This window comes from Procambarus clarkii, chromosome 56 (assembly GCF_040958095.1).
Source record: "Procambarus clarkii isolate CNS0578487 chromosome 56, FALCON_Pclarkii_2.0, whole genome shotgun sequence".
Lineage (NCBI taxonomy): Eukaryota > Metazoa > Arthropoda > Malacostraca > Decapoda > Cambaridae > Procambarus > Procambarus clarkii.
In genome coordinates, this window is record NC_091205.1 from 16,347,847 (window position 1) to 16,362,844 (window position 14,998).

General features: G+C 38.7%; 1 protein-coding gene across 4 annotated transcripts; it reads right to left on the reverse strand.

Annotated features, from left to right (window-relative positions):
- Positions 1-252: 252 nt before the first annotated feature.
- Positions 253-12,088, reverse strand: Pdi (protein disulfide isomerase). 4 transcript variants are annotated; one of them, XM_069305769.1, is made up of 6 exons: positions 11,842-12,088; positions 5,718-6,496; positions 5,324-5,500; positions 4,476-4,721; positions 1,597-1,692; positions 253-1,025 (listed from the first exon to the last, which is right to left on the reverse strand). In XM_069305769.1, the coding sequence occupies exons 1-6, from the start codon at positions 11,996-11,998 to the stop codon at positions 972-974; spliced, it is 1,509 nt and encodes a 502-aa protein (XP_069161870.1). In that variant the 5' UTR covers positions 11,999-12,088; the 3' UTR covers positions 253-971. The 4 variants fall into 4 exon arrangements, with proteins under 4 accessions (XP_069161870.1, XP_045618639.2, XP_045618641.2 ...); XM_045762683.2 differs by having other exon boundaries at positions 253-1,028; positions 11,842-12,079; XM_045762685.2 differs by lacking the exon at positions 1,597-1,692 and adding an exon at positions 1,274-1,348 and having other exon boundaries at positions 11,842-12,070.
- Between the last annotated feature and the right edge of the window lie 2,910 nt (positions 12,089-14,998).

Below are 14,998 nucleotides of genomic sequence, written 5' to 3' on the forward strand. Positions count from 1 at the left end.
CTTTCCCCTCGCAGCATTAACCATTCCATGACAAATGCAGGCAGGCACTGGGTTGTCAGTAAATGATTTCAAAGGTGAGAATTTTAGGAGAGTAATATAGACTCACTACATGAAATTCAGGCACTCACTTTTTCTGTAGTTTTAGAAGATCATTTATGATCGTTTTTCTTAAGTGTTTAAAATCAAGAACAATTCAAGATCAATAGAGCAAGTTTTCTTTACTTGTATCAAGGACAAATTGCAAAGTAAAAATAATCTTTCTGGTTTTATTGGAAAAGTCACTGCTACAGTTCATACACTGCTCAAGGACCCTCAGAACCTCCCAACACACACACGCGCGCGCAACACACTGCGACAGGAAGCATTGTGCCTAGTACAGGGAGAACACTGTCCGTGGAAGACAACATTAAAGCTATCATTGATGTACATAACCACATGTCTGTGCAACACTGATTGGCATTTATTAGTTATCATCCACTGACTACTTGACACAGCCAGTGGCTATGTTGCCACCTGATCTTGTGGTTACAATTCCCCAAATTAACTAGATTTGTACCTTTCCCTATTCCAGTCACAAGGGTTAAATTTACCACGTAAAAAAATTAAGGAATGTGATCAAAATACATCAAAGCATAGAAAAAATAGTCTTTGCATACCACTTTGCTCATACATTACAATTTAAATGAAATAAAATTAACATTTAACATTAATACGAGAGGTTACCTGGAACGTAACTTCTTAGGATAGGTACCCCCTAATTTTAGGTTCACTGGATTCTTAGGTCATGATTAGAATCGATTAACTTTCATAGCCTCTGCTATTTTTTAATAAGGCAATATACAATTTGTAATACTGTACTGGGGGTTCCTTATGATGGTTTATAACATTTACAATGCAGATAAACACTAGTCAACCCGCTGGTCGGACTTCAGGGACTACTGTTCACCTTCATTGTCGGCACCAAAATAAACTTAAAGTTCATCTTTAGCAGGCACATCACCCTCTTCATCGACCTCCTCTTCATCCTGCTAGGAAAAAGAACATTAGTTATTATTCAACTACACAAATTATATATTGTATAGCAATAGCAACTTAAAACAATTTGGGTAAGTAAAGGCATGAAGCAATTCATTAATGCCTGTTGTAAAAAGGTTAAGCAGGTATGAATAAAGCAAGGGATGTATAGTTAAATTAAAAAAATTAAAAGGATAAGTCATGCAAGATGGGGGAAGTTATCTATTAGACATGCTCTTTAATTCAAAAGGTTATGTACCTCCTCAGCAGTGCTTTTGCCCTCAAGGAAATCAGTTAGGGCCTCCAGAGTCCGTGCTCCATTGTAATCTACAACCTATGGAAGGAAAGCCAAAATGAAGTTGGTAAGTTACAAGCATAGATAGAACAGTGCATACGAGACTTGTCTAGCTAAAGTTCCAGCACACACGCACACTGTACTTTAAACCTTTGAAGCAATACTGTCTAAAGTCTGCTATAAAGTCTGGAACTCTTGCTAGACAGGTCAACCTACAAGGAGCGAGACCAAGAGCAACACCGCTGGCTGGCTGCATGCATCCATCTGATATTGTTACAGTTTCCTACCTCCATGTCTTCTGGGGGAGCCTGGCCATATACACCCCCACTTTCCAAGAACTTGGAAATTCCTTCCAAAGTGCGTTCTCCATTGTATTCAACAACCTATGATTTTTATACATGGTTAATTTAAGTACCTGTAATATTCCTTATGACTAAGTTACTCTAAAAGGTAACACTAACTTAGAAACACCAAAAACTGAAAACTGACAAGTCTACCTTTTACATTAACATTATGTTTAATTATCAAAGCAATTTAAATTAACAACTATAATTGCACTTACATTGGCCAAAATCTAAAAATTTCATTAATAAATTTTTAAATCTTTAATTTACTACACCACTAACCTACAAATACACTTTCAGTATTTTATAAATGTATGTGGAAAGAAAAAAAAAAAAAAAATTCTAAATACTAATAGTACTGTATTTAAAAGATTATGTAATAAAACCAATGTTTTTCGGTAGAGATGTGGATCAACAATGTGCGACTATTGCATACAGCATTCTACCAGCACATTTTACTCAATTACCATCAATTTTTTTTAAATAGTGTATTATGATCTCCAGTCTTGCAATAAACTTGGCAAGACAATTGCATTAATTTGGCAGAAGTGACCTTATTTGTGCACCATTTTCTGAAGGCACCCAGAACACTTTCTGTAAAGTACAGGTGAACCTTGTTTGCCCCAATCAACCCAATTTCCTTTTTACAGCATCAAATTTATTTATCAGGTAGTCAGTCCCCCTTTTAATGTTCCCCAATGTAGGATACTGAAAATCTTTAAGCTTATGGTACATACAGAAAAAGTCTTGTACCATATTAAGAGTACTAACAAACAATATTGATGAACACTACACTGAAACCCAAACTATTTACTGAATAAAAATCATTATATACACATTGTACTGTAATAATCACACGGCAACATCAAATAAAGTAAATTTAACTGCTGTCAAAACAAATACATCTTGCCAGCCGATCATGGACAAACATGGCTTGGCGTTTTCAAACACCAAGCTCTATTCTTGCAAAAAAATTTCCTTTGACAAAGTAACTAGTAAATGGTCTGTAACATACTAGTGAACGGCCAAAGGAAGACACCATCGCTAGAAACAAAGCCAAGGGTGCTAGGTAGGTACAACACTCGTGTAAATGAATGCCCCAAACAAGTTTCCCCAATACCCTAGCAATATAACCCTTTTAGTACCAAGCCTTCGATTTTTGGTTTCACAACCAGAAAGTTGTGACTTTCAGGGACCTACCCCAATGTTAAATGAGGTTAGATAGTTCATATTAACACCTTTACACTGTCCAAGAAGTTAGGTGCCCTTTGCCTTCCTAAGTGACTTTGATGTTATAATTATGAATTGTCAAAATGTTGAGAATGAACCTTCTATAATGAACTAGTAAATTTTCTATTAAATGTTTTATTGCCATTGCCAAACAGTAAACATTTAACCATATCATTTGGCATCATCAAGTAATCAAGAATTCAGAAATTGTCTATACACATAAAAGGAAACCAATGCTAGCACATCACAAGGTAATGTGGAAAAACTATAAAATAGACAGAGCCAGAGCAACTATAGGATTTGATTATGTGGTTGGCCGAGGTGAAATAACATATGACCACCAACAGTCACAGACATTTTGCAAAAGTCTTTAGCTTTTTGCTTTAATCTATTTCAAACCCTTCAAAGACGAGCATTGGGTGTACCAAAAACCACAATAGGTTCAAGAAACGCCGATTTATACAGAAACTGCTTTCAAAAAAGAAAACATTCCTCCATTTTATACTTTGTACCTCAATCTATTTACATCACTGGTTCCCAAACTAGAGGGTCCCATGGCCCCCTGAGGACCTTTTTGCAATATGTAGAGGACCACAAGTCGAGTTAATGTACAAGTTATACCAGAAGGTAAAACTTATTAACAGAGTGTAGGGGACACTGAAAAATGGGTAAGGCCTGTAAAGTGTTTGGGAACCACTGCTTTAATGCAATCATTTGAGCAACCGTTTCTTTGCTTAGTTCCTGGGTAGACGATAATACCACCACCGCTAACTGCGATAAAACATGGCAAGGTGTCGGAGTGAGACTCCACTACTGCTTCCTAAGAATGCCCAGGGGGGCAACCAAATTTCCCAGCCTGTGGCTCCAGGAAGCTAGTGCACACTGATGTCACGTACCCGGCACACTTCTGTCTACAATCTTTCACCCACGAGACACTTTGCTAGAAGAATGTGGCACCTCGATCAGGGGAACACATGCGTACACACAGTAGGTCAAAATTTTGTTGAAGCTTATCAGAAATGCATTTCACTTGTAAATGCACATTAATAAAATGTATAAATGAACATATCTGAAATGCACTATATGACAAATGTAGGCATTTGTAGTTATGTATGTAGGCTAGATTTACATTTTAACAGCACTGCAATCACCTTTTGTGGTCAATTGTTCAGTAGCTCTCATATGTACGATAGATCTAACACTGCCCACGGTGGGACAAAAGATACACATGTGCTGGTTAGCATTGTATATGGCAAGTCTATACATTTTGCCTTCATAACTATTACTGGTTGCTAATACTTCTAGCCAAGATGCTTTCATGCTCATGGTTCAGTCTGGTGCATGTGCCTCCTATGTCTAGGGATGTGGGTTCAATCCCACCATATGGTAACATCATCTTGCTGCAATTTATTCATTACTAAACTTTAACCACCACAAATGAATGTGGCAAAACGGTTAAATTAGCACAAATAGATTAAGAATAAGGCAAGAAGGTTTTCCATTATCCAATTCATTTCAGCACTACCAAATCTTAAACAAGCTACCATTTTTTTGTAAGAAAACTCCCGAAAGATTATTATGTTTTCACTTACCTCGTTAGTTTCTTTTTTGTATAATTTAAGGGTAGGGAATGACTGGATCTTCGTATGCTCCAGCTCGTTCGCAGTTGCATCCATTTTAGAAATAACAATGGTCTCGTGGTCCTTGTATCTTTCTCCCAGTTGGTCATAGATAGGAGCCAGCTGCTTGCAATGGCCACACCATGGTGCATAGAACTCTACCAAGACATCCTTCTCTTTATTAAGTACTACTTCGTCAAAGTTTGATGCTGCCAGAACCTGTTTAAAAAAGTCCAAACATGGTAAATAATCCAAGAAAATGCCATTCTACATTTGAAGACCTTAGCAGCACCCTAGTATAGGAAATTACCACTTATGGATACTGTGAAGTCAAGCACACAATTTTCCATAATGTTTAGACCCAGCCAATTTTGATAGGACCAATATAGATTATAAAATTGCAGGGTAGTGTATACGCTTAACCAAAGTGAAAACTTTTAAATTTACATTTTTACTCCATTTCAATATACCCAATATAAATAGGCATTTACACTGCAAAACTTTCTGTACAAAATATTGTAAACCCTTTTATCTAATGTAAGTTAACCGACACCTGTTACCTTACACCAAGGAAACAAGTTGGGTGGGAAGGGAGGGATGTCTCTTTAATGATCTACAAATTGGCAGAAATCTCCTTTATGGGAAATTCTGAAAAAATGGAAAAAAAAAATTTGCAGAGTTTATACAAGTACAAACCAAGTGCTTAAAAATAACAATTTAAATTTTATATTATTGCATTTCTAGACATTAACTGCATGGACAACTACACGAGAAATTAGCATTTCACAGAAAAGTCACTACAAATTTAAATTAAAACTAACCTTGACAGGTTCTTTGTCCCAGTCATCATTGAGCTCCTGAGATAGGAGGTGCTGCTTCAGCTTTCCTTCCAAGAAGCTCTGTACGAAGCTGACCAATGCACTCTCGCTCAGGTCGTATGTCTCGGGTTTGTACTTGGCCATATCTTCCTCCAACTTGATTATGCGGAGGCCTGGTACCTAAACAACACCAACAATATTAAGTCATATCAACCCCAAAGTGGCTTGCTATTCAACATTCTAGATTTACTCAATTTTATAAATATAAATCACTTATGCTGTACTGTCAAATTACAGTACAGTATAGCAATACTGAGTAATCAAATGGAACACCATTTTAATACAATTTTAATTGCTTTCCAATTTTAAAATCTGGCAAATTCATAATGAAAATTACCTCTTCCTTCTTCATGCCGAAGAACTCCAAGATGCGCGAGTGATCCTCTTCATCAGTGTTTATTGTCACAAACAAAACTTGGCCCTTGAACCCTTTAGCAGCATTCTTACAAGCCTCCAAGTGACTATCATAGTGGCCAGCTTCCTTAGACAGGAACACTAGGAGATGGGATTTTATTTCGCCGCCAAAGATCTTTGAAGCAGTCTCATGATTGAAGTCTACAACTAGGGGCAATGAGTTAGCAGCAACAAATTTGGTTACTCCTGCTTCTGTCACCTCTCCTTCATAAACATTCTTTCCTTCATCGAAGTTCTTGAACAGAATCACACCATCGGCTTCCAAACCATATTCTGAGAATACCTTGGCATCAGATGTAATACCGAAAGGAATGTCATCATTGGCAGATGCTGCAGCTAAGAACTCCTTGGCTGCAGCAGATCCCTGGTCATTAAAGAATCCAATGATGACAACTGGTTTTTCACCAATAAATGCCTTTGCTTCCTCCACAGATGTAACAGACTTTGCAGGAGGACCAGTCTTTTTTAAAAGCCAATTAACTATATCATCAGCTTGGCGGCCACCATTGTATTCTATAGGCTTGCCAGAGCGGAAGAATTTTAGGGTGGGATAGCCACGAACACCGTGCTCTTCTGCAAGCTCCGTTTCTTCCGTTGCATCAACCTTTCCCAATTTAATCTCCGACTCCTGTTCAACCAATTTTGCTGCAGCTTTTACATATTCAGGAGCCAGGGCTTTGCAGTGTCCACACCATGGGGCATCTGAAAAATGATAAATGGTCATCTAATAAACCAATTACAGTGTCTTATCACCCCTTATAAAAGACAGTGGGAATAAAGTGTACAAGTGCAAAATCCACAAACCAATTTCAGCCTGGGTGAACTAATGCTTAATTAGCTTAACCTAAAAATTTCTTCTAAAGCTAGGTAAATCCAGAAGCCAGTGTACACAGTACTGTGTATTAAATACTATACTGGAATATATTAAGGATCCTGGAAGTGAAGTCAGATTCGTTCTCTACGCACAATCAAGAATTCCAGGTTCGAATCCCAGGCGGGACAAATGGATGGGCACATTTCCTTTCACCTAATAAAAGGCAAAAGCTACCTGTTCACCTAGCAGTGAGCAGGTACTCAGGAGTTAGTCAGCTAGTTGTGGGGTTGCATCCTGGGGGGGGGGGGTCTCAATAAAAATGAAACTAGTATGAATACACTCCTGCTCGTCTCTCCTAACAGTGAATGATTATCAATTTTTATACCAGTTTCATGCCATTTCAATTCAACATGCTATAGTACTATTTTCATGTACAGTATAATGAATAATGACTTATTTTAAAGTAAAATATTAAGTTAATATACCAAAATAACTTTGAAATTCCTGAAATACTACAAATTTTCTTTAAATTTTCTAACTGCTGAACCTACTTCACCCAACATGCAGAACTAAGTGATGATCATGCAAATCCAATTAGGTTCACTGGGGGGTCTAGTTGCCATTAACTAAACCCCCCACTATTTAAATTAGGGATGAAAGCGAAGTGGCCTGCGAGTTTAAGAGGTGGAATAACTAGTACAGTACAGTATTAAAATTAAACTTGCAAATTGTGTAAATAAAGAAAATTACTTGTCTAGTATAATTGTACACGTTGGGCTAGATGTTCAAAGTGGCAAGTGGCAAAGGTACTTTACTGTAATTGCTAGCAAGAATGTATTTTAATATTCATGATAGAATGAAAAGCTTTTATTAATGTAAAGGCCAGGAAGGGTACTGTGGCATTTTGACTTATTTGTAAAGGGTGATCATTTATTCCAAACAATCACCAGTACAAGTAGCAGTGTTAAGACACTATATTCAGTTATGTGGGGTGCTGGTTGTGGCTGCAGGCTTAATTTTTAATGTATTCCAAGTACCCTTCTGTAACTATACCCACTGGTAGTCCTTGGTATTACTTTCATGGTACAGTAGTATGCAAATGTTTATATGCTTTAGTAGTTATTTGGAAAACCAGTGGTCTTAAATATTTAGCAATAGCTGCTGTCAAAGTCTAATAGTGTAATCCTGTGTATTCACTTGACTTTGGAATTATTTAAGAACTAATGTCCTTATTAAACACTTTACAAGTTGCTAACTGGTACTGTAAAGGCTCAAGCGGAGGGCCAGAATTATTGATGGCTTTAGAAAATTTTAACAAGAACTGGGGTCTTTGATTAACTCAAGAACAAGATAATAGCATTAATACCATACTGTAATTGTTGCTCTAACTTTTCTCAACTTTAAACACATTGTCCTATTAACTAGTTAATGCCCTTGCCCAAGTATAAAAAATAAAAAAAAATTTAAGTCTTTGCACTGCTAGAAAAGAAGCTGCTTTAAAAAAGCTATTGAAACCAACAGTCCCATTCACCCCCATAAAGAATTATGGCAAACCACTAGTAGCAAGATGATCTTTTACAGATTTTATTAGCTAAAAAGTATTAGTTACCTTCAATGTCTAATTCCAGTTGTCAGGAGAGAACCCTGTGTATATGCACGCTTTAGGCTTTTATAGTAGCCAAGTATTTTAGGTTTATATAGGTCTCCCCAGGTCAAACTGACCTTACCCAGGATGCAACCCCACAGCAGTTGAACTTCTGCGTACCTATTTACTAAAAGTAAACAGTCACATATTGAGGGACATGCCCAACCATTTCTGTCCCACTAGGGAATTGATCCCGATCAACCAACAGTTATGAACAAAGTCTACTGGAAGACCCATTATGGTAACATGCATCTCATTCAATTTTTTATGTATTTCACTCGAGAACTTTACTTTTGTAGAAATGGAACTTTCTTTCCTAAATCCTGCAAGGACATCAAGAAATCATAAATGTGTAATATAATAAAGCCCACAGAGTTAGGAAAGCACATAGATAGTCCTCGAATAGGATCCCCCCCCCCCCCCCAAGTTTGCAACTGCAAGCTAAACTTTTAATTTTAAGATTTGATTAAGTTTCACAGTCTTGTATTAGAACTACATTCTGATTTGGCAGCATTTTCATTCTTTATTGACAGCCCATTAAACTACCCCCTCTAGGTAAAATATTTAAAAAAATTACAATATATAAAATATCCCAAATCAAATGCTTCATGTAATACATGTACTCTTACAGTGGAGAAACTTTCTACAATGCTGTAGTGCTGTAATGAATGAAGCCAAGACCCAACTTTTGTAAACTAGTAAATGAAAATTTATGATGCAACCTACATCCTTACTGAAGGTATTGTAAAAGTTATGAGAAAGGAAAAGAGGAGATGAAAGAAAGGCACCGATTATGAAAATCAGCACCTTCAGTAAGGATGTAGGTTGCATCCGAAATTTTGGTTCAACACTTTCACATCTACACCATTATACAAAATACTGTGCATTAATAACTAATATATGCACATTATTAGTGTCCAAGACTTTGGAGTCTGCCTCAAACAGGACTACCACTATGTCAATTCGGTGAAAGATGGTAGCTTCACTGCACGCCTCGAGGGACTTCAACCACAAACTATGAATTTATTTTTAATACAGTGTATATTTTTTTAATCTAGTACAGCCACTAGCATGCATAGCATTTTGGGTAGGTCTGTAATTTTAATTTTCCCCAGAATATGAACCAAATCTTAAACAGGTACCCATTCACTGCTGGGTGAATGGAGGCTACAGTTGAGGATTGGCACCCTGTCGATCTTCCCCGGCCATGATATGAGCCAAAGCGCATGCAAAATGCCGGGATAGTTTTACCACCGCACCACGCAGACTCCATGTTGTATAGTTACTCAAACCCTGCCTACTTTTTAAGTAATACAGTATAGCTTTAAATCCTCCACCAAACATCTAGAGGATGTATCTACGCGATATCTGGTGTAGATGGCGATTCGTGTAGTTTAATGCCATTCAGTGTTAAAATAAACACTGATACAGTACATATGAGCAACATTAAAGGGAATTTTAGTGCAAGTGTGGCATTTATTAAGAATGTCCATCAGTCGTTCCGAAGAAAAGCAACATTGATGGAGCATCGAGTTAACTGTTGTGGTTGGGTGGTGTAGGTGAAGCAAGTGGCCGCCGCTGGGTGGGTGGGGTGAACGGCCGGACCTTCACCACACCCGCACCCCATCCATCCATCCGGCCACACCATCTTCACAACTACCTTCACCACACCCACAATCCATCCATCCGGCCACACCATCTTCACAACTACCTTCATAACTTGCTATACAAGCAGAACCTAAAAAATGACTTGCCTAAAGAGCATTAACTTTCATCGAGAAAATAAGGAGATGTCTTTGTGCATTAACTTTCATTATGTTAATCGCGCAACCAGTCCAATCCGACTGGTTGCGCTTACTATAACACGAGTTGAAGCTGTAACTGAACTGAGACGAAAGCCTAAAATGGGGCTAAACCATTTAACAATGAGTTATTACAAACTAAGCATGAAAGTTACCATCTGCCAGTCATATGGCCGTCAGTACTATGCGCGCGACCATGAACTTGCCGGCTACCCCCCCCCCCCCCCACACCACATCCCCTTGTGTACGGAACTAGCCGGCTACACCCCCCCCCCCCCTTTCCCATATTTTGTGTACTAGTGTGTGGAACCCACGTTCCTCCATCTTAATCTACACCGTCTTTATTTAAATTACCGATTTTCACGCCATAAGACGCAATGACTAAAGCATGTAACAACAGGTCTTTATCCACCATGCTGGTGAAGGTGCTACACCAGTGTACGCCCACATCTTTAATTTTAACTAACAGTCAAGTTAAAATTTAAATTCGTTAAGTTAGTTCTCTTAAAACACTTCCAATAATCCGAAGTGGCTTTAACTAGTTACATATCTGCGCTATTTCGAAAAAAATAAATTTTTTACCTCTTGAAACTCGTATTATTGGAATAATTAACCATTATCTATTGCGGGTTGCCAGCTTAAACGTAAATTCTCTTATCGAGATCTTAACTCCGTATGTAAAAACACGTCGAACAAGTGCGCATCTTGCATGATTGTGAAAATAGCAGATAATGAAAAATCTGCTAGTCATTAGTAATGAAAATGTGACAAGTTTTTCACAAGTACTGTATATACAATTCTATCTTCTAATGTACCATATGTCTGCCTGTTAACGTGTCCTGGTATTTCCATGTTAGGCCAACGTGGGCGGGACCCCGCAATTATATTCTACGGCTCGTCATCTTTGATACAAATTAATCTATTTGGAGAATTGAAACTTTAGCTTAAATGAGCTATTTAATTCTTACCAACATTCTAGATTTTTTCTGTGCAGTAGACCAACAATTTAAACGTGTGACGTGTACATCTTAAAGGGCGATATTTGTTAGTTATGGTCATGATATCCCCATGTTAACAGCGATCTTGGTACAATTTCATTATGATAAAAATCCACAATTAGTGAAGATCGGTGTGGTTATGTAGTGTCAATCTTGAACCTATAATGTCTACATTGATTCCTCAGTCTACACTTGAGACTTCGATCCCGAGAAGCAGACATCCTCTTTCACCCCTAACCCCCCGCTATCCGTAGCCAGTACCAGCCGTCTCCCATATGGTAAAAATACCTACACTCAAGATAGCCATGTTGATAATCAGTTTTATACCCTGCAAGACGGCAGACACCAACACCCCCTCCATCCCCTGAATGATTCACTACACCCCCTTCCCCACCCTTTCCATTCACCCCCTCCAACCAGACCGCCACGTCGCATCTACCTCCAGTCATCTTTTTAATTATCTTAATTATCCTGCCATCTTACATAGCTTGGAAGCACGCATGTAACCAGGATGTCATTACCTAGTTATCTATCCTGAGACGTACCAAACCAATCGCCTGCACCGTCTTAACCATATGTTAAAACCATTCATCTGGCCCACGACGCTGACACGAACCATTCAAATTCACGATAGTCTTCTGCTCCACATCCTTAAATACGGCCTATTTAAGCCTTAAGCTACACCTACAGTCACCCAAGGAGGCCCCAAGTACCGGTTCCAGCCACCCACAAGCACGGCGGGAGAGAGAAAAAAAGAAGCCGCCCGGAGCAAACATCACCATACTCACAGAACTCTACGAGGATGAACTCGTGATCTTCCGTGGCCTTCTTGAAGTTGTCTTTGGTGAGCACCAGCACACCCTCGTCCTTGGTGATGTCCTCGTCAGCGAAGACCGCCAAGACCAGGGTGGCCAGTAGGACAGAAAAAGACACTCCCACCCTCATGGTTCAAGTTGTTGATACCGACTGGTGGAGTGAATATAGGAAGCGGCGCGAGGCGCAGACGTGGCCATTCGTGGGCCGTCCTCATTGGCCCCCTCACTCCTGATACCTGCACTCCTGTTTATCCCCATTTTCCACTTCTCCTGTCCCATAACCCTGCTAAATAACCACATACGTAGTAGAATCATGTGTATGGAGTACCGGGCGCGTAGAATTTTTAGAGATAACAGACTCCCAAGAAGGAGAAAAAGAGAATATAAGAGCTAAAGTGAGATGAGGGAGGTGGCGGTGTGAGGCATGTGGGGTGACGTCACTGTGATGTGTCAGGGGTGGTGGAGGGATTGTGGGTAGCCGGGCAGGACCCGCCACTTTCAACCTCCACACTAGGAAAATACCACACCTTCTCCACCTCTCCTCCCACCTTTAAAACTCACTTTGACAATATTTCAAGCAGGTGCATAGACATTTGCTATATAGTTATACTCATTTACTGTTTCGCCTCATGCTCACTGTTCCCCATATCATATACAATATTTAAAATATATGTATGAAGTGAAAACTCCCCAAAAAAATAATCGTTATTTTTTCTCGAAAGGTAAAATATCCATATTGTTTAAATTTATTTTTATATATAAAAGTCCTTATGGGGCAGAAGTAGCACCACCACTGGCCTCCCACCTCACAATATATTTCAGCAAGGTTTTGGTCTGCTAAGCTAAGGCCTACCAGTCGCTGGAGGGTTATTAGAGTTATCACAATAGCTTACTAACAAAAATTATACTTTAGCCAAGAAGTAGGTCAGTTCTCAGTGTGTACATATGGAAGAGCAAGGCACACCTCTCGGTGCAAATATTCCTTGTTCCGACTGGGTTTGAGCCTTGCTCAAGGCGGCCACCGATCCTTAACCCTTAATAATAATTAAAATAATAATTTTTATTAATAAGAATGTACCAACAAAGAACATAAGAGGAAGGGACAATTGTGGGGACAGGTGTTACACATACAAATGAATTAGCCACTACTATGCACAGCGTTTCGGGTAAAACTTAGAATAATTTAGATGCAAAATTATTTATAGGTGCAAAGGGGTAAACACTTAATACTGAAAGAGAAGTAAGATAGCATAAGTGAGAATGTTCAAGAAATATTACAAATTATATACAGTATAGAGGTGATGCTTAATGACAGGTAAAGTAAAGACTTACATTATTGTCTTTAGTTCTACTAACAGTAGTCATTGTTCAACATTAATAACAAACAGAATACAAAGGTATAATTTAGTAAAGCTACTATAACATTTGTAGCATTTCATAATAACATATAATAAATGAGTAAAATGTAACTGTTTAAGGGGACAAACACTAAAAATATACAAGATCATTTAAAATTGTTTGCATAAGTAAGTTTATCAATGAAGATACAATAATTTGATGACAATGAAGCAAGGACATAAATTTTAAATAAAATTTAAAATGACAGTAACACAAAAATTCCGATGGAAAATGTGAGTGAAATCAGTTATATAATGTTAAGCAAATATTTCGTAGCCTCTTTCTCTTAAACTGCTGCTAAACTGAGACACACACACAGTTATTAATTCCATTTGGGAGGTCATTCCACAATTTGGGACCCTTGATTTGCATAGCATTTCTGCCTCGGTTTAGTCTCACTCATGGAATATCAGAGATACTTGTTTCTCGTGTGGTGACCGTGAGTTCTATTTCAACCCTCGAGGAAGCGATTGGGCTCTATTCTGCACAGAATAGAGATTCTGCACCTTCCTGCACAGCGTCTTTCAAGGCTGTGCAGGAAGGATGAGCCGTGGGAAGGAACAACTAAGTCTGCTGACAAGAGTCACATGTTGTCTGCTACTGTACCCACCTGTGAAAAAAAAAACATACAAATCATAGTTTTAAATATAGAAATTCGATGGATAATTAATCATAAACTTGAATTGTTAGTTGCAAAAGGAGAATTGGAATGGCATATTCTCAATGCAATAAAAACAATCATTCAAAAACACTGAAGAAATGGAATGATTCAGTCTATAAACTGAGTCGGGCTTTAACAGGTGAGGATTAGCAGGATTAGAGAGAGCGTTTGTGAGGTCAGGACCATCTGCTCCAGGTAGATCGCCCTCGCCCGTACTCATCAACAAGGTCTCATCCATTGAGCAAGGCACATATAATATTATACCCATCTCTGTTTTCTGGGCATATTCCTACCCATGCGTGTCGGTTTTCGCTTGTGTGTTCTCACCTAGAGAAGAGGTATCTTCTCGCACTGTGACTCTTGGTCTTCTGTCGCAGAGGTACACCTTTATCCTTTGGAGTATCTTCCTAGTTACTCCTGTCAGTTTCTCTATTTTGTCCATCAATTTCCTGTGGGGTACTGTGTCGAAGGCCTTCTGACAGTCCAAGAATATACATTCCACCCACCCGTTTCTATTTTGCCTGATCTCAGTCATATGAAGGTGTTGTGTTATAAGGTCTCATCTCTCCAGATGTTCTACCAGCATCTTATGATATTTTCCAATATTTTGCGTGATATGCAAGGGATATGCGGGGACATAGGTCTGTGGTTTAATGCCTCATGTGCGCGCGCGCGCGTGTGTGCCAAGCTATTTGTACCTATACGGCCAGGTCTCAGCTGTCGGCTGTTTTATGCAAAGACTTTCTACCTAAATTTCTAACCCGTCCTCAGATCAAGTTCATTCCATCCAGCGGTCGATCCCAAATACGCATTCGTCAATTTTAACATGTTGTTCATTTGAAATAGGAATTTTCTCAAATATATATTAATATTATTTTATATTAAGCATATTGTGCATATTTAGGCACTGGTTATGTTAGGTGTTTAGGTTCCGTTGGAGATTATTTGTATTTGTAGTACAGTATGTGGGTGAAGCATTTACAGCGTTGTGGTTCGAACAAAAGTCGTCAGCGAAGCACTTTTCGAGAAGTGTTCGAACGTCATCAGTTGTGAATCGTGTGCAAACCGCTT

What these genes read in the sequence shown, in the direction of transcription:
- Pdi (XM_045762683.2), bottom strand. Translation starts at nt 11,998, where the DNA reads ATGAGGGTGGGAGTGTCTTTTTCTGTCCTACTGGCCACCCTGGTCTTG. An exon ending in GTTCATCCTCGTAGAGTTCT is followed by an intron (nt 6,497 to 11,841) that starts GTGAGTATGGTG and finishes ATCATTTTTCAG; the next exon opens with ATGCCCCATGGTGTGGACAC. An exon ending in CTCCCCCAGAAGACATGGAG is followed by an intron (nt 1,029 to 1,596) that starts GTAGGAAACTGT and finishes TCTTTTTCCTAG; the next exon opens with CAGGATGAAGAGGAGGTCGA.